Below are 27,335 nucleotides of genomic sequence, written 5' to 3' on the forward strand. Positions count from 1 at the left end.
GCCTTTAACCCTTTAGCTGCATATTATGCCATCATCTCTTAGATCCTGTCTCTAGAAATCATCACACCACCAACTACAGACAGTCTTTCACATAATTCAATAGTCATTGGAATAAGCATATGCCACAATCGGAAGTTTTTCAAAAGGAAGTCTCAAAATAAAATAAAAAAACTCATTTTAGTTATAATAAAAGACTACTTTAGAACGTTTACAGCACATCTATGCAGCAGATCAGATTTAAAAAACATTGGCATCTATGGGGCTTACACAGCTCTCTGCAACCACACGCACCCACATAACAAAAACACATTTGTATGAATTGACTGACACCCGAAAGCCCACAATGCTGCACTCAGCATTACTCAGCACTGTGAGGAGTTTGTGAATGTGTTCAGCATTGGTTTGAAATGTGCTGAGGTAATCCTCCTTCTCCGTGAGGAATAAAACCCCATCATCAGTGTTGATCAGCACTAGAGCCAAAGCCACAGAGGCCAACTGCAAGTATTCAGAGGTCTGCTGGGATATAAACAAGCAAAGTTGGTCTCTGAGCTGATAGATTATATCATATCCACTATGTGAACCATGTTAGTTTTTAGAAGATGGGTCAAATATCCATAAAATATTGATAGGATAATCATCTTAACTGTCCTATGGCAGGGAAAGTAGTCATAAATTCCCATGTTTTGTATATAATGCATGAAAGTAGCTTAAATCAACACTACATACCAATGTAACACTATAAATCTGGACTCAAATGCTGATTTGTGCATAGTAATGCCAGCAAAGTAAAAGCAAACAGGAAGAGAAGCTTTATAATCATGTACATGGCTGCTCTAATGTTGGCGTTTCTGCCAGTGTCACACATCCTTTAACTGTTTCCTAAACGGAAAAGACCCCCGGGTGTTTATATAAGAGCACAGACACATAAAAACATTGTGAAAGTTACTAAAACTGAGCTGAGATGTGACTATAAAATGCTGCAAAAAACAATAGTGTGGGCTGCGAAAGCCCTCCATGATGAATCTGAACTGATGCACGCCCAGCTGTCCTCCTGGAGTTAGACACCATTCTTATAGTGTGATGCATCCTGGGTGTGTGAGTCAGGGTCGACTACTTTATTTTATTTTAAAACTGAATTTATCTGACTGCATAAGACCCAATTTTAAACTCAGACAAAACTCAAAAGGTAAAGCTAAATAAACAGTTTGACAAAACTATTAAGTAGCTAGGTTGCCTTTTTTTTCTCTAATTTGTTTTTAAAGGTTTTTCTCATATATTTTTTTTTGCAACATAATTTTGGTAAAAATCATTTGAGAAAATAAAACCTTTAAGATTTCTAACTCATTTTAAAAAAAATCCATTACCTCTGTGTAATCTGTAATGGGCATCTTGCTTGTTCAAATTGAAATAAATGATGAAAAGCTCAACAGATAATGTGTTGAACAACAGCGCCATCGTGTGGTGGTGCCCAATTACTACACAATGTTCAACTTTATCACATAGTAAAAGTTTAAAGTGACATCATTTTAAAAAGTGATGCATCAAAAACTCTCTTCTGGATCTCAGTGCTGCAATTAAGACATCTGATTAATCATACAGATTGAGTTAGTGGAAGAGTGTGTGGGATTGTCTGGTCCCTAATTGGTTCAGATCTTATTTGGAAGACGAGGACTACTACTTGGGTCATTTGGTGAAAAATAAATACAAGCAACACAAATCAAACGTGGGGTTCCTCAGGGCTCCATTCTCAGGCTCGTTTCATTCTAGGTCAGATTAAGGAGTACTACATTATCTCCCTACCATACCATGTGATTACACACAGTTATAACAAGTGAATAGGTGAGAAGTTCCTCCAGCTTCAAGTGAAAAAGTAATTGTGTTGCTTAAAGCAACTTGGTCACAAAGCATTGAATTATTCCATAATTTCATATTTACTCAATACACTTAATTTAATAATTTTTTTAAAATACTTTAAGTATTTTAAAAATGTTTCTTTAATTTCTTTGTTGAGGTTATTCCATAATTGTACACCTTTCACTGTAATGCTCTGTTGAGTATTTTATGTCAAACAATGAAATATATGAATAATGGATTGGAAGGATCTCTAAAATATAACTATTGCTAATAACTTTTAAAGCTCTTTTTTGTGAAATAAATAATGGTTGTACATAAGTTTTATATGTCGATCCCCAGATTTCTATACAATAAAGTAGGTATGGGAAAATCAAAGAGTTGTATAATGTTAACAAACCAAAACTATTTAGTGAGAATCTTACTTTATATAAAACAGCAATTGCTTTCGATATTTTTCTTTTTATATAATTTATATGAGATTTCCATGTAAGATCCTCATCTATCATGACTCCTAAAAATGTTGTTTCCTTTACTCTTTGAATTTCCATTCTGTCTAGTTTTAATGATAATTCCCCTTCTTTACAATAAAGTTTATAGTACCACTACAAACAGGAAGGGATATGGAGCTGTTCCCTGATATAACCCTACACTACCTTTAATCCACTTGTTGCCCCTACTACATATCTCACTACTGCTTTGCTGGCCTTTGCCATCCAGCAAAGCAGTAGCCTTGCTGGATACCATTTAAATCAAGCCCTTAATTTAATTTAGACTTAGACAACTTTATTTGTCATTTTCTGTGCACAAAGTGCGTACAGAACGAAATTTCGTTTGTATACAGCTTGAAATAGCACAGTAAATTGCAGTACCTAATCCCAAATCAAGCCCTAAATTTAACCTAATCCCAAGTCAAGCCCTAAATTTAACCTTGTCTGTGTTAATGTCAAGTTGTCATAACAAAGACATGTTAAACAACGTCAACTTTGCTTTAATAGTATCATAATTTACCGAATGACAATTAATGACAACAGTCCTACACATTCATAAAGAGTCATTTATGTTCATAACAGGTGTTATGTCATGTTTATGACAGTGTAATGTCAGTCTTATGTACACCCCTTCAAATAAAGTGTTACTAAAAATTCTTTGGACTGATGAAACAAAAGTGGAGGTTTTTGAAAGGTGTTGGAGTAAAAACCAACACGTTTCAGAATAACAACGTCAGACCTACGGTCAAACATGGTGGCGCTACTGTGAAAGCAGCCGCACACGCTGGATGTAATTGATGGAAACGTGAAATCAGCTCTCTACCAGGAAATCATGGAAATAATGGTGAGTTTTTCTTTCCACTGTCGCTTCATGCTTGCTCGGTACGAGGGATTGCTGCAAAGCCATGGACAATGCAGACGACTCTCCCTGTGGCTGTACGCTTCTTCAGGAGGAGTGAATGCTGCTTGTCAAGACTTGATGCAACCAACTGGGTTCCCTTATATAGGACATTTTTTGACCAATCTGTATAATCTGATTGAATTTGACTTTGTAAAGTGCCTTGAGATGACATGTTTCATTAATTGGCGCTATTTAAATAAAATTGAATTGAATTAAATTGAAATCTTGTAGGTGAATGTCCAGCCATCAAGTTGTAAAATTAAGCTCATGTGTTCAATGCATGCCAGCAAGTCTACAAATAAATGGCTATAAAATAAAATGAGAAAAATTAAATAAAATGAATAAATATGACTAATCAGAGAGGTTGGGAAAACCCCAAGTGATACATAAAACAACAAAATATTTATTTAAATTCAAAGGTGCTGATTTTCTAAAGGGAAACACCCCTGAAGAGTTTCACATGGACGGCTGCTGACGTCAACTCGGGCATTTTTTACTCACATGTAGCAGCGTGTTGTTGTTCAGCTGGTCTTGATGGAGGGGGGACTCTAACGGCTGACAGTCCAGTGAAACTCTCTCTCGACACTCAGCATGACACGCATATTTACAACCTGCAGAGAAATGAGTCTGGATCAGCTTAGAGACCAAAACGAGCATAAACATGAGAGTGGAAAACAATAAGGAAGATGTTATCTGTGATTGTGAAAGAGCTTCAAAGACACGCAGAAACAACGTATATGCAAATCCTCCTTTGATTAGGACACCTTGCCGGTTGGGCTCCAGGGTCCCATTTTGCAAATTAAGCCAACGTCATGCAAATTCTGAGATAAGCAAAGTATAAAGAAGAGGAGATTTCAAAATAAAAGCATCTGGACAGACCAACGTTTTAATACGAATTTCCCAGCACTATAAAATTATATTACTATAAAACAAGTTGAAAAACGAACACATAAATAAAACAAACAGTGTATATTTTGTTTTTAATACCTGCTACATGGATGGAAACAGACATAGAGAAAATGTCAGTATGGAAAGAACACACTATAGGTTTACAACAATGAAAATAAAAGCAATAAGCACTTGTAAATAGTCTATAACACTAGAACCTGTTGCTTTTAACCAAGCTGAATTATGCATCAACCAAAGTAACGTAGTAAACGGATAAAATAACTTGACAATCATATTACTTACTAAAGCCTCATTTAACATTTATTCTGTTAACTACTATGACAATAACAGGACCTGTATGGGAAATTACATGGGTCATCTACTCAGAGAGATACAAGCTGGTGTTAATTAACAATTCGATTAATTCATAATTATCTATAAAATCTGTATTTTTCTTAAATTTGTGACATTTAAATTTATAATAAATTCAATACATAGAAAATAATGCACAAAAATACTAAAATTAATCATGTGAAAAATATAACAGAATTCTAAATCAAAAACAAATTAAGTAAAAATTAACACATTAAAAATATTAGTAACTTGTTTTCATAAATAACTAATTTTATTGAATAAGGTAAGAAACAATTACTTAAATAAATTTAAGATAAAATAAATTAGGTAGAAATGGACTACATATGTAGTAACTTGTTGAATAAATTGAACAATTTATTAAAAGAAATTGTTTAAATAAATCACAAGTAATATAGATATTAAGTTATTTAATTAATTCAATTGTGTGATACAAATATAGTTGATTGAATGAATACATACACAATTATTCTCAATTTTACTCTTCAAATTTAATTTGAAAGTAGTAAATTAAATATGTGATTAATTATTATATTGTGATATTATTTTATTATTATTATTATGCACTTGAATAAGAAAGTCCCTACTGACGCACAATGAAAATATTTTTGTCTTCAACAACTAGCAAAAAACATCCATCCATCCATTTTCTTATTCGCTTTATCCCTCATGGGGTCGTGAGGGTTGCTGGTGCCTAGCAAAAAACATGTTTTAAAAATAGTTTTAATTTCATTACCTAAGCTTTAATGAAACACTGATAATAAAAAACGGAAATTAAAACTGAGTGAGAAAAGCTTTGGACAATACAGTCTTATAAATTTTAAAACTGTGGCAGAAAATTATGAAGGTATTTATGCTTTTAGCTGTAAAAAAAAAATCACTTAAGAGATGAATTACAAGACAAAGGGTATTGTCATTTAAAGGTCACACCTCTTACTCCCTCCTACAAACAAACACACGTCCTCCCTCCACCCTACCTGGTGTCTTTTTCCTCATGTGCTGTCCAACTTTATCCGACAGTTTGCACATGGCTGCTCCCATCTCCCATCTTTATCTCAGACGCCCCGCTGAGCCTCACCATCCCTGTTTTGGTCCCCAGAAATCGCGCCTGCTCGCTCCCCTCACTTCTGCTGTCGGCGCTCTGCTCAGACCTCAGATGTGCGCAGCTGCCATTATTTCGCTGCCTCCCTGGGTTGTTATGCTGAGTGGGTGATTTAACAGTCAAATGGAGGCCACGGTGTGATGGACACAGACAGGGGAGGGAGGGAGGGAGGATGGATGGATGGATGCAGGACTGCTGACTCAGTCATCTCCGGCCACTCTCTCCTCACTTACGCAGTTTGTTATAACTAAACCGTGTCCAGCTACCCGGCTTCCTATCTATCCATTCATCCGAACATCAGATCATCCACATGGATCCTTCTCGACAATGAGTCTGATCCACAGAGGAAAACACATCAAATCCTCCTCAAGCAAACTATGATCCACAGTTTTTTTTAATTTACTACATTTTTAGAAGATAAAAAAAAAAACGATGAGTCATTGCAGTTTCATACGGAGCCCCTAAAGGGACATGGAGGGAAAAAAACTATTGCAAGATCTCGCAAAGTTTTGCGAGATCTCGCAATGTTTTTGCGTGATCTCGCAAAAGGTTTTCCTACGTCAGCGAACCGGAAGTAAAACAAATGACCTGATCCACACTCATTACTGGTTAGTCACCACATAGTTGTAAACAGACACAAAACAATGGAGGTGCAAACACGTCATCCATGGGAGAAGTTTATTGATTTCTATTTTAGTACTGGCCTGACATATAAAGACATTAAATCCGTACTTGGCTGCAGACATGGACTTGACATTAGTGAGAGACATTTTAAAAGATTAAAAGAAAAAGTTTTCCTACGTCGGTGAACCGGACGTAAAACAGACACACAACAGTGGAGGTGCAAAGTAAAAAGGATAAAACCATAGACATAATATAAGAGTAGACCCCGCACTGACTGTCGCGGCGTAGGAATTACGGCCGCCATCTTGGGGCGGTCGACCTGCTACCCTAACCTGCTGATTCAAGCTGAACACACTAATGATACCTCAGCACTGGGCGACGTATTTTTGTTTAAATTGACGGACTATTGACATCAGGGCTCGAGGGATAACTTTTCACAAGTAAGATTAAAAGATATCGTTTATATTATAATGTTATTTTTCTAAGACAGAGAGATACAGGTCTACACGTCCAAGTTTTTGTGACTTAGTCTCTCCAAACTTGCATCTACTCGGTGAAGGCATCAGACCTTTAGACATTGGTGAATAATGTATATGACGTAGGAAAACCTTTTGCGAGATCTCGCAATAGTTGTCGCGAGATCTTGCAATAACTATTGCAAGATCTCGCGACAACTATTGCGAGATCTTGCAATAACTATTGCAAGATCTCGCAATAGTTTTTTTTTTTCCTCCATGTCCCTTTAGGGGCTCCGTAGTTTCACAGTTAGACTGAAATTAAATCAGACTAAACTTAACCCTGTTTGGGTCAATTAGGATTGACAGAAGTATGCATATGTGCTAAATGGCAGAATAATGAGAAAAGGCTTTCTTCTAAGTAAAAAGTTTACATGCATTTCCTCAGTAGTTGCCTTTTAAACTCGAGTCATGGTTGTTGTAATTCTGCTATAAACTCCTTACAGCAGTGGCCTGTAGTTTAGGTCCTCCTAACGCAGATGGTGTAATTGGGTCTGGTTTAGGCTGCTTTACTCACAAACACCTTTTCCTCCCACAGTTTTTCTGTGAGTCTAACATCAGGTCTCCAAAACTCTGACTTTTATTGTAAATAATCAACTTTGTAACTAATGGAGCAAAACACCAAAAAAGAGGCTCATGGCACATGGAGGAGTTTGGAAGCAGAGATGAGGAGGTCTACAATTCTCTTCCTGATATCTTCACTGTTTCTCTTGAGGTTCCACAAGGCAGCGTTGTCTTTGCTTAAACAAGTATTCCCCAAATAAACGCAATTTTGGGGAATTAATTCATGAACCTGGCTTGCAAAGCCAAACATTCATCACCTGGTTTTCCCAAGCTGTTTAAACGCATAATCACCTTAGTGTATGCAAACTTTGGAGCTGACAAAAACTAAACAGCAAACGTTAAGTCTGATTTAATGTCAGATATTAATGGTTTTGTGTCTTTTTATCCACATATAATAATGTAAGTTCATGTTTACAGAGACGGTATTCGTTCTAGAAAAGTTTGACAACCCTTCTAGAGCAGAGGTCCCCAAACTTTTCAGCCTAAGATCCCCAAAATGACCGTGCCACAAACCGGGGACCCCCTTTTGGTGGGTGGAATTTTTTTAAACTTTTTTGGGGGGTTAATTATGAGAACAAAGTCGTGTTTTTTCTAAGAACCTCCTGCTTTAAAATGAGGAATGTTGAAAAGTTTTACTTTGGTTTCACAAATAAGACATTACTAAATATTTTTAGCACATCAGTATCAAATCATCTGTTATGGGAATTAAGCCATGAAAAAATTACGTAGTGTATTTGTAGCTTTTACTCAAATATACATTTGTACTTAAATAATTTGTCTTTGGGACCAAGGTTTGAGTTGTTGCTTCACAATATAAAACGAGTCGGGTTCAAACTTAACCAGGACACACTGCAAAAAGGGAACTAAAAATAAGTAAACATTTCTTGAAATTACTGTATTTTTCCTTGATTTGAGCAGGCAAATAACACTATTTGCCAATGGAATAAGATTTTTTTGCACTTAAAATAGGAACAATTAATCGTCATCATCTTATTTCAAGAGCAGAATTCCTAATTATCTTATTTTAGGGGTAAAAATACTAATTTAATTTGCAAATAGTCTTATTTAGCTACTCAAATCAAGGAAAAATACACCAATTTCAAGAAAATTGTACTTGCTTTTAGTTCCCTTTCTGCAGTGCAGTTTTTGTTCTTCAGTTTTCTACAACAGTCCAAGAAAAACAAGACATGCATATGAGTTTAATTTGATATGCATAGATGTGAGTTTGTTCCTGAATGTGTAAATTTTACCCTCCGACTGTTTTGAGGCTGCGTATCATTTATTAAGTTCATTTTGAACTGCGCTATCCAAAACCCTCCATCCACCAAACCTTCTGAAAAGGTGTTATTGGCCGACTAACCGACCTGGTGAGTCTCAACTTTCACCAGCAATTACCTCAAATCGTCTCTAACACTGTTAACATAACAAAAAAATTAAGAAAAATAACTATTTTAAGTCTTTGGACAAAAATATGACCAAAAACTATTCTTGTTATTAATCTATAGAAGGGGTGGTTTCACTTCGTCATCCTAATAAATGCTCACCGTGCTGCAGTTTACGTATTGCAAATTTCGAATGCATGACTCAGTTCCTGGGGAGCATTTTTACTTCTCTCTCCTCATCTTCCTGACCCTCGTCTTCTCTCTTATGGAAGGATAGTGCTGTCTCAGTTAAAAGCACTTCCTTGATGCTGCAAATCAATCAGATTCAATCAGCCAGACAGAGATGAGCTGGCTGGACTTCACTTTCTGTTTCCATATTTGCTTTGTACCGGGTTTTTTTAAACAGTACAGGTTTAAAAACATGAACCCCCCCTTCATTAAATCAGATTTTAAAGGCTGTGATGCCAGATTTAAATATAGTCTTAAAGTTCAAAGAAATTAACTGAATCTGAATTTCACATAAATGTAATGTGTTTTTTTTAGTGTGATAAAATATTTTTGTACTAATCAGAATAAATACTCATTTTGTTCTTTCATCGTTATTCGATGCTGATTAAATTGCTATATTTACTGAAATTTACTACTGATTTTAATTCATTATTATGTTGCAATCTATATTTAAAAAAATATTTGACAATCATTACCATTAATAATAACAGAAAATGACATTCTACATTCATATTCTATTTATTTGCTTTATCTGCTCATCATTGTTTTTCCCGTTCTTTTTTCATAATAATTTTTATTAATTTGATGTTTTTCTACTATTTGATAAGATTAGTAATATTATTAGGTCAAGAACTGGTTATTTAAATAGCACAGGCTTTACAAACTAAAATGCAACATAAACAAATAAAATTCACAACAATGATACAATAAAAATATAAACAGATAATTAAAAAGTAATACAATAAGACAAAAATATGCTAAAACATCAACGACTTAGGCTGTTAAAAGAAAAATGTTAAAACACAAACGTTTAGGTAAACATGTGCTGGAAGCCAGTCCGTTCAAATGTGTCCAGTAGAGATTTAAATGTTCTAATGTTTGAGCAGAGCTAATATCTAGAGGCAAATCCAGTGGCAGCTTGCCAGTAGGGGGCGCTCAGGCACTGCCCGATCAAAATTGCAGGAAAAGTGTAGACAGTAAACAAAAACAACGAAATGAAAAGTATTTCTCAAATAAAAATTAGTCTGATATTTGATTTTTCTGCATTCCTTCTCTGTATTTGGGTTGTTTGTCTGTGTGTGTGTGTGTGTGTGTGTGTGTGTGTGTGTGTGTGTGTGTGTGTGTGTGTGTGTGTGTGTGTGTGTCTACTTTTATTATTTTTGGTGTGCCATACAAACGAGTTTGTCTGTGTCTGTGCAAGCTTTCGGCTTCCATGTGACTTCATGCTGGTCTCTAATTGGTTACTTACTGACAGCTGCGCTCGTTGCCAATCAGGGCTTATTGTGTCTTTCTTCATCCAATCATATCAATTCATGATACCAATCAAACAATTTCAAGACAATGTGGTCGTTTATTTACAAAATGATTTCATGAGACTTTCGCAAGAGACCTTGGTGGGATGCATTATCACAAAAACATCCCTATGGATAAATATGACAAAAACCACAGAGGGACAGACCCTTTAAGGCAGACACATGATTCCAGGCGTAATAATAATTATTATTATTATCAATGCTATGACAAATCTGAAAACCTCACTATCAATTAAAATATCACCTTTCTCCATGAACATTTCCTGTAAAACTACAAAAATGTTTTCACAAAAACATCCTTCTGGATAAATACGACAAAAACCACAGAGGGACAGACCCTTTAAGGCAGACACATGGTTCCAGGCGTAATAATAATAATAATAATTATTATTATCAATGCTATGACAAATCTAAAAAACCTCACTATCAATTAAAATATCACCTTTCACCATGAACATTTCCTGTAAAACTACACACCGCAACCCACAAACACATCCTATGAATACTTATTATGAAACCATCGCCTCTGAGGACAATAAGGACAAACCGGTCAGACAGGACAGAGCCTCCAGCACGTGTCAGTTTTTTTTTTTTCCCTCTCGTCACCAGGTCTCTAATCCAGTCTGTGTGTGCAGAGAGAGCAACAATGAGGCTTCAGCTCCTCCGACACTCACCCGCTAAAACATTTCTGACACCAGGAGCTGACCTCAAACAACTTGGGAGATCCTCTTAAACCCATCCAGGGCACAGAAGTAGAGACAACACAAAGGAAATAGACTCCAAAGATTGTAGCTGACCAAGCGTTTCAACTCATAACCAGATTTAAAAAATGGCAAAAGATGATTTACCCTTAACTATGACTTTGTTTAGTAAAAATGTAAAGACTTCTCCTAATGTGGTGGTCAGAAAAGATCCTAGGTTATAAACATTTTACATATGTTCATCAAATGAGCAATTAATTTGTTTCTATTGCAGGGGAATTCACTTTTGATTGTAATTATCTGTTCTACAACAATTTGTGGATAAAGTTATTGCAACAATAAACTACTCATCTGTAAGGCTTATGATTTCACATCTCAGGAGATAATAAAAATTATCTAAGCTTGCAGTTATTAAAAACACAAAACTGACTCCTTATTATACTCACTAAACACATGATGAATACATACCATTACCAATGCTGTGATCTTTGCCGTTATACTTCTTAGTGCTCATTTTCTAACTCATCATTTCCACTCCTGCTTTAGTTCATTGAGGTTTGCAGGCACCATATATTTACCGACACTGTATAATAAGATGTTTTATCTTATTTTCTTCACTATCTGGCTTGTAATCAGACAAAATTGTTCCCGTTTTACATCAGTTAGGATAACCTACATTTCCTTCTATATGCTAAAAGCCTGAATAATGAACATTTGTTTCTAAAAACTCAAAGGTTTACCAGTAATGACCCTGCATGGGATTTTCATGGTAAGATAACCTGGAGTAAAAAAAAAAAACACAAGTTCACATTGTCAGCACAAACAAATGTAAAACATAATCTAATTGGTTTTAAAATAAACCATCTGACACATTACTGACTTCAACATTTTAATTATTAAAGATATAATAATGCTGTCAATGATGTTTATTCTTGGTACTGAGAAACTAACAGAGTGTTGACAGGCAGCTGCTTTTGTGGACAAAAAATATTTTCAGCTAAAATGTTATTTTGAAAAAACAAGAGTTAAACGTTATAGTTTACTATACTAAGCTATTTTAAAGTTTTTTTTAACAGGTGTACATAGTGGGGGGAGACTAAAAGCATTTAGTAAACACTTGCTATAAAACTTTAAGTAAACCTGTTTATTTCAACAAATATTACAATGTTCTGATTGCTTTACTGTGGATGCTGATACTCTCTGAGAAGCTTTGGCAGACTGGACATTTTAATGCTGTTTATAATAGTTTTAGCAGAAAAGCGAAGCACCCTTCAGGCATCTGGAAATGATAATAAATGATGGACCAGACTTGTAGAAGTCCACAACTCTCTTCTGTTTTCTGTGATACCACAAAAAGAAGCTGTGGCGTCTGCATTTTGCCATAAAGCAGCACTCTGTAACCTTTAGCCACTAGGGGCGCTAGACTTGTAACTTTCAGGTTTAGTGCCACTAAAAGCTACTGGCAACAATGCGCTGTTGCAAAATTAAACAGTCTACGTGTTTTGTAATCTGATAGCAGACCACTTTGGACCAGCAGATTGAGAAGTCTTGGAGTTACTTGTAAAGACAAGACCACATTCACCCCTCTAGATTATACTCAAAGTCTCTCATTTAGACGAGAGGAAGAGGACGAGGCAGAACGAGGGGGAGAGGGAGAGGGAGGGGGAGACTCCAGGAGCCATGGGAGAGAAGGATGAGGCAGACAACAGCTTCAATTGTCTGATTATGAAAGGCTACAGGAGCGTCCACAGAGCAGAAGACCTGACATGAACTACATTTACTATATTTTGTAATAATAACCATGGCCATGACAAACTGACTCACGAACGAGAAAAGTAGAACCATGTAAATTTAGCTCTCATGTTTAAGGGGAGCTCAGGCTGCCGTAAAGCGGTACTCTAGGTCACATGACCCATTCAGATCCGCACCTCTCAAGTTATATAAGCGTGCTTTTGAGAAGGGCAGTCTAGACTGAGCATCCATACACGCATCGCCAAGTGCTGTATCTGAAAAATAATTTAATATTTCTCAAATTAATCTAATACCTGGGTCAAAACTTATATGGTGCTGCTTTAAGATCCTTCTACAGGTGGGCCTCCATTTATATCAGATGTTATGAATTAACCTTTCAGAACCATGACAACATTACCTGTTGTCAGTTCTACATGGTTTAAAAGCACAGTTCCCTTAGTATGTAGAAACTTCTCAATTTGGAAAAAAAATGTCATTTCAAAAAACCTCATTATTCTGTTATTTGGAATAAAAATTATTATGGTCATAACTGCTGATTTAAAACAGCAAAAAAAATGTGATCTAAAGGAGCAAAAAGTAAGAAATTTACTTTAAATTTTACACTATATAAGTCACACTTTTTTTTCATAGTTTGGTCAGTCCTGTAACTTATAGTCAGGTGCGACTTACATATCAATTTTAAATGGAAATTCATATTGACCATGAAGGCTTTTGAAAGGTATATGCTGCTCCTGAATCACTTAAAAATAATTGAAACATTAACTTATAGACAACAAAATCTGATTTTCAAAATGTGCTAGCAAGAAATTTCCCGGTGGAGGTTGCTGGGTTGTTGCTAATTTACCACATTCATCGTCCCAGGTATGTTACATGTTATTGTTGTGGACGCAGCTGTGTAATTTAATAAATTGGCTTGACTAATGCGACTTATTATTCCGGAGCGACTTGTAGTCCGAAAAATACAGTAACCAAAATCATTCTTGTTTGTCACCTGGGATGAAAGTAACATTCCCTATAAACAACCGTCAACAATGTTTTAGTCAAGTTTTTCTCCTTTCAAACCTAGAGTTACGTTACGGAACTACTTTGGTTCAGTGTGCACAGCCCGGGTTTACTTCCTGGTTCCTGAGCCAATCATATGAGAGTTCCCAAGGTTGCACAGCATTTTGTATTTTGGCTGAATGGTCTTCACTTGTAATTTTGAATTTTTGCTGCGTAACATCCTCGTCTCTCCAGACTTGGCTAGCTGGGGAGGAGGGGGTGCTATCTGTTTTATGTGTAGTTCTGATGTAAAACATTAGGTCCCATTATTACTTATTGCTCCTTTAATGTCAGGAGTGAGATAAAAAAAGGGTTATATTAGTGTATGTTAGCATCTCATTTCAACTGAACCGTTAAAGTCGTGGTTTAACTAATGCCTCACTTATTTTAATATCTTTAGTGTTAGCTCACTGTTTATATGTGATTTAATAAAACTGTACCATTTCTCTGGCTTGTTTAGATTAAAAGTGTATAGTTTCTGTTTCAACAAAAGAAGAATTTAATATGAGACCGCTTCTCCGGGGGTAGAAGGACTGAACAGGACGCAGAGGCGTCTAGCCGCAGACAGGGGGCGGTAACTTTTACAATTGTTTATATCGCAAAGGTCTATGTTGTGTTATAATTATACATTTATCCTTTACAGTAGGTTATTTTTCAGCGGTTTCTCATATGTATTCACAGCTGTTTGTTAAAAAATGTGCGTGTTGGACATTTAGGAAAAAGCTTTGATTCAGAGATGCCTTTTTATATTACTTTATGAAAAGAAAAACATATTAAGATAAATAGTGTATGTCGACTTTCAGCCTAAAAATATTTATTATATATTATTTTTGGTTCATATCGCCCAGCCCTATCAGGACATCCTTGTTTTAACAGCGCAAAAATAAAATTTTCACCTGAGAAGCTAATGGGTGGACACTTTGCCATCACTATTTTCTTCTTCTTTGGCCTGTGTCGGTGTCACGTTGTAGAGATCTTGTTCAATCTCTTGTTCTTTCGGCTTATGCCCAGCAGGAGTTGTCAGACCATGTCATTCATCTCCATCAGACCCCATCTTCTTCTCCTTAACCACATCTGGTCTTCCTCTAGGCCTCCTGCCTGGTAGTTCCAGCCTCAACATACTTCTACCGATGTCCTCACCAACCCTCCTCTGGACATGTCCAAACCATCTCAGTCTGGCCTCTCTGGCTTTATCTCCAAAACACCTAACATGAGATGTCCCTCTGATGGACTCCTGATCCTATCCGTCCTCATCAGTTCATTATTCAGGCTTTTAGCACATAGATGAAAATTTAGGTTATCCTAACTGATGTAAAACAGGAACAATTTTGTCTGATTAACAGCCAGACAGTAGAGAAGATAGGGTAAAGCATCTTATTATGCAGTGTCGGTAAGCCAAACAACATTGTCTGACCACCGTCTTGTACACCTTTACTTTCATTCTTGCCTGGGACTTTTTTTTTTTTAAATCACTCCTGATATATTTCTCCTCTAGTTAGACTTTGTCATTTTGTATGTACAGAGTGCATACAGAACAAAATTTAGTTCCAACCTGCTTGGATATATTGCCAACCAGGTAATGACAACTTTTTGTCTTTTCTCTTTTTCCTCTAACATGTTTGTTGTGTCATTGTACATCATAAATGTGACATTTTAAGTGGGAAATCTTCCTTCTTCAATTAAATATTTCATAATTTGACACCATAAGGAACCGTTGAAAGGTTCCTAAAGTTAGAAAGCACCCAACAGAGACCTTTTAGTTTCTCATTAAATGAATAGGAACTGGATGGAAACAGATATCTTCTATGGGGAATTAGTATTCTGAAATAATTTGGTGGAATTGCATGCAACCAGCTAATATCTGACCTAAAAAAAAACTAAATCAGCCGGATTAATTCATAAAAATGCAATTTTACTATCATTATCTTTTTTACAGGTTGTTTCTATCTGCTTTTAACACTCTTTACCCTAACCTTGCTGGATTAACATTTAAAAAATATCCACCCAACCTATACAAGTTTCCCGCTTTAAAGCGTAGGTAGCTTCACGCATCCGCCTAGAGTTCAACAAAGTGAAATAAGACGCACGGGAAGCCAGAAAGACAAAAAAACAGAGCTCTTTTTGTGGGAGTCCGGCTGTATGCACACAGCAGCTACAAGAAATTCAAACATGTTTTTGTTAGGAGCACAAAGACGAGTGTGAGCGCGTGAACAGGTGAATAAATGCAGCAGCCATCTGCTTTGTCCAAAGTCTTTTTCTAATGTCCTTCCCTGCCTTCTACTTGCCTGAACAAGTGATTCAGTGATTTTAGCTCACGATCAAACCTTGAGTTGCTCATGATAAAAAGGATAAATCTAATACCTGCAAAACATCAGTGTGGGGCTCGCATATGTTTCACTCAAGGTTTTCTAAACAACACTGCAAAAACAGATCTAAAAATAAGTAAAATGTTCTTCAAGTTAGTGTATTTGTCCTAGATTTGAGCAGGCTAAATAAGATTATCTGCCAATGGAATGAGTATTTTGACCCCTAAAATAAGATAATTAGACATCCTGCACTTGAAATAAGATGATAAAATAGGAACAACTCATCTCTAAGGGCACACTGCAAAAATGGAACTAAAAATAAGTCAAATTTTCTTGAAACGAGTGTATTTGTCCTTGATTAGAGCAGGTAAATAAGATGATTTGCCAATGGAATGAGATTTTTGCACTTAAAATAGGAACAACTCATCTTCATCGTCTTATTTAGAGGGCAGAATATCTAATTATCTTATTTTAGGAGTCAAAATACTCATTCCATTGGCAGACCATCTTATTTACCTGCTCAAATCAAGGACAATTACACTCATTTCAAGAAAATTTTTACCTTTTTTTAGTTCCATTTTTGCAGTGCAACAATCTTATTCCATTGGCAAATCATATTATTTACCTGCTCAAATCAAGGACAAATACACAAACTTTAAGAACATTTTACTTATTTTTAGATCCATTTTTGCAGTGCAAAACCCTTTAGTTAGTACACTGATCACAGCAGTTAAGACCAAAATGTAATAAAAAAGTTGCAAACTTCAGGTAATTAGATTAATTTCCAGCTGTCTAAACTCACCAATGGTTCTCCAGACCGGACCTACTTCCAGACGTCCGGAGCGTCGCATCGCCTTCGGAAAGCGACAGAAGAACCTGGACATCCTCCTCAACCTTCTCCCAACGTACTCGCCAAACCCCATCAGTCCCCCCCTCTGCGGAGACGCGTCAGCCTCCGGACGGTAATTTCCATCTACAGATAACCTGATCCGGAGAATCATCCTCCACATTCATCCCCTGGATGTTCCTCAGCCTAACGTTTGGGCCACACTGATCCACCGTCTCCCCCCACGTCCAACGTTTGTGGCGGGGATGTGGGTGTGGGTCATTAGCTGCCACAGGCTGAGTGAGTGCTGTGGAGCCAAACTGTTAAAGCGACTGAACAAACAAGAGGACGGCAGCTGACAGACGCCCACTGAGAGTCGGTGGAGTCAGATTATACTGAAGAGCTTCAGACAATCAGCTTCAGTATTTCTCACGGAGGCTCAAAATGAGTTTTTACGACGTGAAACCTCCTCACTGTCTGGCTTTAGGGAATGACCTTAGTCTGTTTCTTTAATTTAACCAATCCAAATCCAGCGTATGTTATACATAATACAGACAAAATAATTAATATAACAACTGGTTGCCAAAGTCTGAATATATTGTGCTTTTTCTCTAATGCATAGAGTCAAAATAATACATACAGGCTCAAATATATGCATCCAAATCCACTAATATTTAATCAAAAGTTCCTGAGAAAATTACACCTCTACCAGATTTTTTTAAGCCATCAACAAACTTCTAGATTGAATGTTTGGCCATTCCTCTTTGACAAATTGGTATAATTTAATTCAGCTGGTGAGTTTTCCGGTGAAAAGACAATTTTTTTTAGCATCAACCATAACTTTTCCATACCATGCCTTTATTTATAGAGCACAGGATCAAAGAGTAAATAAACAGCAGTCATGTGATACCATTAAACATCAAAATCAATTAGACCTGAATAAATAAAATAGCCCCATACTAAAATAACTGACTGGTCATAGAATCACTTAAAGTGATGTAATAAAACTAATTGAACAGTTTTAAAAATCAACCCCTCAGGTGGCGCCAAAGGTCAAGCAGGAGAGATTGGTTTAAAGAAAGGATTTATAATCAGAAAATGAAGAGGCCTGTTTGATGAACAAGGGAAGGTCATGCCACAATTTAGGAGCTGCTGCAGTAAAAGCACGGTCTCCGCTGATTTTAAAATAAATCCTAAAATGAACAGGCAACCAGTATAGAGAGGCTAAAACCTTAATTCACCTTAACTGGATGCCTCAAACCAGGGTGGAGGCATCTAGTTAATGAGTCCAAAAACACATCAAAACACATTTTACAAAAAGAAAAAACAGAGACATTAACAGCCAGAAAACAGAAAATATAATGACTATACTTAAAAGCCATGTTTGTGGCAGTAGGCCAACGGATTTTTAAATCAGCTGTACCATTTCTGAGTGATCAACTATCCAGCCAGAATGATGCCAGAAACTCGAAGCTGGTTTAAAATAAAATGTGGGTCCAAGTTCAAAGAGCAATATAACCAAATATAAATAGGATTTATATATATATATATATATATATATATATATATATAATTATTTAGAATTTTAATCTAGTATGGATTAAAGAAACTCCACAAATAGAATCATCCAGTTAAAATATTTTCTAACGTTTATTAACGTCGTTGGTTGAATAGTCAACCGTGGAAAAAGAACGGCATAAAAAAAACAAAAATCAGTAAAAACTCATAACTAGTGATTTTCATGCCCGCGGACAGTGAATTTTAAAAATATAACCAGGAATATCAATTTATTTAATGATAAACACACATTTAACTGACAACTTGAAAATTAATTAATTAATGACACATCACAAGCCTGTTCCATCAAAATAAGAGTGGACAGACTCAAATAAAGCTCCAGTTCCCTGCAGAAAGCCTCCCAACAACCTCTTGGCTAATGAACACACACTCTAATGCAACATTAAAGACAATCAAACAAAGATCCCCCGCTCTGTTTGCAGGTTTCTATTACTGCACTTCACTGAGAAACAGACAAAGGACGGGAGCCCCACACTAAGAGCGTCCATTAGTCCAAACACTCAGAGGCACAAACACTGAAGCAGGAGCTCCAAAACTCAACCCAAACAAACTCATTGAACTCGTCACTTAAAAAAAAAAAAAAAAGCTTGAAATAAATATATATACCGTAGATGTGGAAACATAAACAGCATCACTTTAATAAACATCACCGTACTCTAAGATGTGGCATTTTTAAAGTGTTTAGCTTTGGTTAATAGACGCACCGATCAGTTTTCAAGGCTGATTCCAAATTGTGATTTTTGTAAAGCTCCAAACTATCGATAATATTTGATGTCCTTGATTATCTAGTCTTCAGCTCATCAAACAGGTTTTCTACAGGCGCTATATCTCATTCCTTTTGTGAGACTTTTACAAAAAGCTTAATTTTGTGCGCAGTGAATTATTTCTGTCCTGATATGTCCATAAGTTTTGGATAATTAATTATTTTGCTGATAAACCAGGTACACAGATAGTTGGCTTGTTCGACTGTGTTGGTCCCATCACTGGGTTATGGGTTTGAGGGTAGTAAATGTGAGTAAATTTTCAGTTTGGCTAGCAAATCTCAGAGCGCTAGCCACCACATGACGAGTAAATGTTTGCATTAAATAAGTTGTGTTTTTCAGTCTTTGTTTGGGTGGATGCTTCTTTCAGTTCGTATGACAACAAACGCACACGAACATAAACACTCGCACATGTGACGCGAAAACTACAGCAACTATGTCATGTCCGTTTGCTAACAACTAGCGTTTAGCTCAGGCTAATTACGTAGCAGGATTACGTGGAGATATTTAGCAGGGGTCAGTCAGAATTAACATTTTGGTCGGTGTGAGGGACCGAGGTAAGATGCATGAGGAGTCACAGGGATTAATTCAAAAGTTTTTTTGGTTTTATTTTTAACCCAACAAGCCACACTTACAAAAACGGTGGGTTCCAGATCATAAAATAAAAATAAAGACAAAATTTAACTCAAGCAAAACTGTGCTGTGGGAAGATGCTGCAGATGCTGTGGGTCTTTGGCTCCTCACAACCACCATTGAGCATTTTTCTTATGGATAAACCTTAAAAAGTGCACTCTCAAAAGCACCTACAGATGCCTGGATCAAGATATACAGATAAACCCTGGAATTAGCTTTGGCTGTCATCTTGTACTAAATAATACTACGTATTCTTCAGTGATGTTATAAAAGGCGTTTGTTGTTTCTACCTGTGATACTTTTTTGGTTGCTTTTGCTGTGCTTTCTATCTCTCTTTCTGCAGGTGTAGAAGCAGACTCCAAGGATGTTATCTCATACTCTTTTTTTTTCCTGCTCTATTTTTGTCACCTTTTCTCCCTTGCAACGTTTTGCCTAATCTTTTTTTGCATACGTATCAAGCAGAGCACCAGGGCAAAAGCAGTAATGCCCTACTTTGGCTCTCTTTGGCATTAAGACAGCAATTCTTAGTGCTACACTGCCAGGCAGGACACGTAAAAAAAAAAAAAAAGGAAAAAAGAAAGAAAGACCACGTTGATACTCTATTATTGAGTATAAGGTGATTTCCCTAATAATCATCCTTTTGTTTTTCTGCATGTGTATTATTAACTTACATCAGAGCCAGCCCCAATTACAGCATTTGTCTGTGTAAAGATTAAAATGAATCTCATTTCACCAAAACAGAAGGTTACATTTACCATCCTGCTCCCATTTGTGTATTTTATAGAAGGATACAAAATGGTTTTCAAAGTCTATTTAGAGGAAAAGTTGACAACCCTCTAAAATCCTTGACCTGTTTAGCTTTTGTACAGTGCATTTTTTTATTTTTTTTTGAAAATACAACCAGTTTGAAAACATTTAATCCAAAGATCTGCTCTCCTGGAAAAATTAATGTTCAACAGAAGAAACCTGCTGCTTCTTCCAGCTTACAGGTGACTTTTTCTGCGTGATAAGTGAATAAGTAACCCGTTTAAGCATCAACAGTCCAACGTGGAGGAAGAAAATTGCATTTGCATAGTTTGTCCTTTAATATGTGTTTTTGTAGTTGCTTTTTAATGTCTTTCTCCTGTTGTGGGTTAAAGAGCAAAGTGATGGAAAACTTATGCCACTTATGCCGACACGGATACAACGGCAAAATTAAACTTTAACAGCTAAACTTCTGATTTACCTTTAAGTGTTCCTGTTTGTTCCTTTTAGAAATACAATGCTATTTTTTTAAGACTGTGTTTCCCCCTCGTCTTTCTGAAAGGCTAAAATGTACGAATGACAAATAAAATATAAAATATTAGCAAGTTCGACTAGCAAGCATTAGAATTACAATTTATTGGCCTAGATCATGTGTACAAACAAGGAAATCGACTTCAGTTTCATGCACTCGCAACATTCAGACATCAAGTAAAATTATATGAACTTTAGAGGCAATTAAATAAAAGGAACAGTTTATGCATGTTTGTCTTTGTACAGCCAAACTTTATATAAAGGAACTGGGTGACCAAGACCTGGTCTGCACACACGTTCTCACAAAAAAAACCACAATCGGCTTTGACTCATGAATCCACTTCCTGAAAGTCCGAACCACAACATTAGAGGCTTTCAGTTTTTGCCTGTAAGTTAGAACAAGATGGAGCAGACAGTGATCATGAAACCCTAAAGCTGTGTGGGGACCTGCGTGGTAGGACTCTTCTAGAGAGGACCTGTAACGCAAAATCCCCTTTTTTAAGTCCTTAAATACAGTTTGTTGTGTACTTGGGAGTCTCTAGGAGTGCAGAATACTTGAATGTAGCCTCTCCAGGCGCTGTGTAGATATCTTTATATTCTTTTTGGGTCAAGCCGTTTAGTTTACTCTATTCTCTATTACATTTTTTTAAACAATTATGTCGTAGTTTTTGCTGCAGAACTGCTTAACAGGGTCATGGACTTCCGGCTAATCAATTTTGCAAATCCGCCATTTTTATTTTCTCTGGGCAGTTTTGTAGGTGGAAGCTACAAGCAGATAAGTCCAAATGTGCAGTTGTTCATTTGCACGGTGGCCCGGCCCAGCATACTACAAAAATGGCCAATCAGGTTGGAGTGGAACGCTGTGCAACCTGGAGTGGTGTGTGTGTGTGTGTGTGTGTGTGTGTGTGTGTGTGTGTGTGTGTGTGTGTGTGTGTGTGTGTGTGTGTGTGTGAGAGTGCCTCCCTTAGATTTAATCGGAAATCGAGGCAAATGGAAAAGGGGTAAACATGAATAAAAAGTGTTCCACTTTCAACACTTGGATCCCACAATAAAAGCAATAAAATTCCAATATGGCGGCAACCATTGTAGTACCTCTTACAAAAGTAATTTAAAGCTGTAGTTTCCACATGCAAACATCACTTTTAATTAGTTCGGTTTTGAGTTGCAGCCGCTACATGTAACATTGATTATAAAAGATGTTAAAACTGTGTCGTGTAAAAGTAAACACGTTTTATCACAGCTTACTGTTGTTGATGTGAGGAGCTGCCATATTGTATCCAGAAATCAGCCTAAAAAAAAAAAAAACTGTTCAGGCTTTCCGAGGGGAAAGTCCGACTCTAGCGGCCGTTACAGTTGATTTTTCTGACTGCAAATGAAACACAAAATTTGTCTCAGATAAACTCCACAGAGATCAGCCATGTTTCTGGAACGATAAAAACTATGCAGAGAGGACAGTGCAAATGCAAAAAAAAACACAATGTAAAAGTGTTTTTTACCGAGGTGGCCATATGCCGCTCAATATTGAATTATAATGAAGCAAAAAGTCATTATATTAGGCTTTACTGAATTTACCATATTATTAGTTGCTCTATTTAGGCTTATCATTAACTAAAACCTGCTAGCTAGCTAGCTAGCTAGCGCCTTTTTGGGGAAAAATAGCAGAAGTTGAGGTTATTGCCATCAAAATTCAATGATTTATACATCATTAAAATGCACCTTTACATCTGTTTTACAAAATGTAGCCTAGCTCTATTAAATGAGCCAGCAATCTAGCATTTGGCTAACTTAAAAAAATGCCGCAGAAATTAAATCTACAGCAGTCACTGATTCTAAATGTTTGGTTTATACAAGGAAAACAGTGTTTGTTTGTTTTTTTCTGCATATCTTCAGCTTACTACCACAAATTACCCGTGAAGGTAGTGCTTGCTGTTAAAATTACAGAAGCAGAAAGCCTACATATTTCTTGTTATATATTTAGAATCATAAAGGTTAAAGTAGTACACGTTTCCAACAGGAGGAAAGACGTAGTTTTTAAAACTTCCTCCACCTATTGTTTGCCAGATAACATCAAATACCAAGGGAAGTCCACTGTTTGTAGTTGAGGAGTCAGTCGGGCTCGTTTTATGAACGAGTCCATCTGCATACCGTCCGCATTTCAGAGCCCTGCCCATTAATGTTTCCAACATGTATTACTAAAAGTATTTACAAAATTCATGCCAAGGTCTGCGTTACGTCATGCTGATATTTCATCATTTAATGGTTGTTTAAAAAAATTATTCACCGGATGATGTAATCAAAGTCTCTGTCGAGGCTCCTAATTGTATTTGCCGTGACAACAAAAACATGTTTTGCTTTTTTTGTTTAGTGCTTTTGTTTGTTAAATGCAGTAAAGATCTCTTTTTTTTTTTTTTTTTTTTTGCACATTGGACTCGTGTAAATTCTTCTTGTGGAAAATAGCAGCTTTAGCGAACTATCATTTTAAATAAAGCATTTTCTCTAATAAATCGTTTTTGCGTTCCTAGATAAACACTGAATCCAAGGAATTTGTAAGGATTTTTGGTATAATATTGTCTTCAAGACACAGAGCCGATCTAATCGGTCCTTTATTTGAGGGGTAACGCCCTATCAGTTGTCCATTATTAGAAATTAATGGACGATTGCTTCCGCGAAGTCCATTAATTTCTGATAGAGGACACCTGGAAGGGCTTTATCCCTTACATGTATTATTTACACCCACAGCGCTGAAAAAGTATTGGTGCCCCTTGAATTTTCCACAATGCCACATTACAGCCAGAAACGGTCATGTATTTTATTTCGATACGTGATAGACCGACAAAGAAAACAAACAAAAAAAAAACTGGCATGAATGTGAAACGTTAGAAATATCCTACATGGTTCAAATAAAATAAAAACCTTACAAGTGTGCCATATGTTTGCATTCATCCCCTGTGCCCTGATACCCCTAAATAAAATCCAGGATAACTGGTTATCCACTTGTGGGTGACTTAAGTACAAATTAAATCAATCATCTGAAAATGAAGAGTCTGGATTTCAAGATATCCAAGACCAAGGCAAGAGCAGCATTAATCAGAGAAGCAGTCATAACGGCCTGGTGACTCTGGAGGAGCTGCAGAGATCCACAACTCAGCCGGCATCACCCGTCGACAAGAAACCGTGTGCTCTACACAACTCTGACCTTCTAAAAGACAGAATAAGTCCTTTTTGTTTGAAGCTATATAGACAAAAACATGTGGAAAGAAGATGCTCTGGTCATATAAGATCTAAATTAAAATGTTCTCTCCTAAATTCAACGCACTGCATGGTGGATAACGACGTGATCCTGATCACAACATCCCTACAGTGAAGCATGGTGGTGGCAGCGTCATGCTGTGGGGATGCTTTACTTAATCCCAATAATTTGTGGGAAGACTTAAATTTCTTTTCTCAACCATTTTATTTTATGCAGGTTATGGCAGAGAAACCCCAAGACAGCAGTAGACGCAGTAAAAAAAAGTGGATCTAAGGGGGCTGAATATAAATGCACCTGCTTTTTAAGTTTGTATTTTTGTTTTCTTTCAATTCACAAGCGTGCTGCTTTGCATTGATCTGTTACATTAAATTCCAAATCCATTGAAGTTTATGTTTTGAACTCGTTATTTTAAAACCTCTAAGTTCTCTGTTCCACTAGTGAGGTTGCCTTTATTAGACCCCCCAGAATCCTCCACCTTACCTGCACAGGTGAGTCCGTTCTGGAGGATGTATTTGCAGCACACGTCGCACCAGTTGTTCTCGCCTCCGGGCTCGAAGTTGTGTCCCTCCCCGGTCTCCTCCTTCACCCTCGGGTCCCTTTCTCCGGGGGAGAAGATGGTCCTCACGTCGGGGGCCCGGAAGCGGCTCTTCCTGCTGCGCGCTGGCCCTCCGCCGCTTCCTTCTCCCCCGTTTTTAGCCGCTTCGCTCCTCTCGGGGCTCCGGGGCTTCTCCTCCGGCTGCGCCCTGGGGCTCCACACCTCCTCCAGGCTGGCCGCCAGCGGGGAGGGCTGCCGCCGGGGCCCTCGCACCACCACCGCGCCCTTGTTGGCCTTGGAGATCCGCATCTTTGCTCCGGGCGGCGGCCACGTCGTTTCGCAGGGAGCGTCGCCGGTCGTCGGTCTGAGCAGGGATGTGTCGAGGCGACCAGGCTCCACGGCTGAGTCATCCGTGACCGAGGAGTCCGTGGGGGGGTTCCTGTGGATCTTAGGCGGCGGGTTAAATATTACCCCCTTCATGGTCGGCTGGCTCGGACGGGTCTCTGACTCCGAGCCGTGTTGAGACGCTGAAAAGTCCGCGTCGGCTGTCGGAGAGCAGGTTGATTTGCCGGAGAACGGGTTGGATCTCATTTCAGGCTGCACGGCGCGACACGCTCCGCTTACCAAAAAAATGCAAATTTAAAGTTAGCCACAACCACAGCAAAATAACAAACTCTACTAAAATTCCCTAAACTCTCTATTCGAACGGTGGATTTACAGAAATAAACTCTCAGCCTGTTTTTATTTTAGTTTTATCGTAGTTTTCTCTGTGGAAACACTTTTTTTTTTACAAAGTAAACCACATAACCTTACTTTTAATTTATATATATATATATTTCCATATAAGCCTAAATATGTGGGAAAACAAAGTAAATCTAAAAGCTAGTTTGAAAGTTGAATCAAGTAAGACGTTGTAGTTCCTTTGTTGATCACACGAGGGCGCCAGTTCCACTTAAATTAGTTTCTGTGGTACAAAAAATGCCAAGTAACAAACCGTCATGTAAGGCTTGGAAAATTGCTTTCTTTTTGTTATTGGTGCAAAACATTCATTTCAGGCTGCACGGTGGGACATGCTTACAAAAAAATACAAATTTAAAGTTAGGCACAAACACAGCAAAATAACAAACTCAACTAAAATTCCCTAAACTCTATTCGAACGGTGGATTTACAGAAATAAACTCTTAGCCTGTTTTTATTTTAGTTTTATCATAGTTTTCTCTGTGAAAACACTTTTTTTTAAAATGTAAACCAGATAACCTTTTAACTTATATATATATATATATATATATATATATATATATATATATATATATATATATATATATATATATATATATATATATATATATATATATGGGAAAACAAAGTAAATCTAAAAGCTAGTTTGAAAGTTGAATCAAGTAAGACGTTGTAGTTCCTTTGTTGATCACACGAGGGCGCCAGTTCCACTTAAATAAGTTTCTGTGGTAAAAAAAATGCAAAGTAACAAACCGTCATGTAAGGCTTGGAAAATTGCTTTCTTTCTGTTATTGGTGCAAAACATTCATTTCAGGCTGCACGGTGGGACATGCTTACAAAAAAATACAAATTTAAAGTTAGGCACAACCACAGCAAAATAACAAACTCAACTAAAATTCCCTAAACTCTCGATTCGAACGGTGGATTTACAGAAATAAACTCTTAGCCTGTTTTTATTTTAGTTTTATCGCAGTTTTCTTTGTGAAAACACTTTTTTTACAAAGTAAACCAGATAACCTTTTAATTTAAAAAAAATATATATCTTTGTCCATATAAGCCTAAATATGTGGGAAAACAAAGTAAATCTAAAAGCTAGTTTGAAAGTTGAATCAAGTAAGACGTTGTAGTTCCTTTGTTGATCACACGAGGGCGCCAGTTCCACTTAAATTAGTTTCTGTGGTACAAAAAATGCCAAGTAACAAACCGTCATGTAAGGCTTGGAAAATTGCTTTCTTTTTGTTATTGGTGCAAAACATTCATTTCAGGCTGCACGGTGGGACATGCTTACAAAAAAATACAAATTTAAAGTTAGGCACAACCACAGCAAAATAACAAACTCAACTAAAATTCCCTAAACTCTCGATTCGAACGGTGGATTTACAGAAATAAACTCTTAGCCTGTTTTTATTTTAGTTTTATCGTAGTTTCTCTGTGAAAACACTTTTTTTTTTACAAAGTAAACCAGATAAACTTACTTTTAATTTATAAATGTATATATTTTTCCATATAAGCCTAAATATTGGTCAAAACAAAGTAAATCTAAAAGCTAGTTTGAAAGTTGAATCAAGTAAGACGTTGTAGTTCCTTTGTTGATCACACGAGGGCGCCAGTTCCACTTAAATTAGTTTCTGTGGTACAAAAAATGCAAAGTAACAACAAACCGTCATGTAAGGCTTGGAAAATTGCTTTCTTTTTGTTATTAGTGCAA

General features: G+C 36.8%; 1 protein-coding gene across 1 annotated transcript; it reads right to left on the minus strand.

The window, feature by feature from the left end:
- Nucleotides 1–263: 263 nt before the first annotated feature.
- Nucleotides 264–25,545, minus strand: rassf3 (Ras association domain family member 3). The gene is made up of 3 exons (XM_036149386.1): nucleotides 24,835–25,545; nucleotides 3,745–3,854; nucleotides 264–275 (listed from the first exon to the last, which is right to left on the minus strand). The coding sequence occupies exons 1-3, from the start codon at nucleotides 25,478–25,480 to the stop codon at nucleotides 264–266; spliced, it is 768 nt and encodes a 255-aa protein (XP_036005279.1). The 5' UTR covers nucleotides 25,481–25,545.
- Nucleotides 25,546–27,335: the final 1,790 nt, after the last annotated feature.

This window comes from Fundulus heteroclitus, chromosome 17 (assembly GCF_011125445.2).
Source record: "Fundulus heteroclitus isolate FHET01 chromosome 17, MU-UCD_Fhet_4.1, whole genome shotgun sequence".
NCBI lineage: Eukaryota > Metazoa > Chordata > Actinopteri > Cyprinodontiformes > Fundulidae > Fundulus > Fundulus heteroclitus.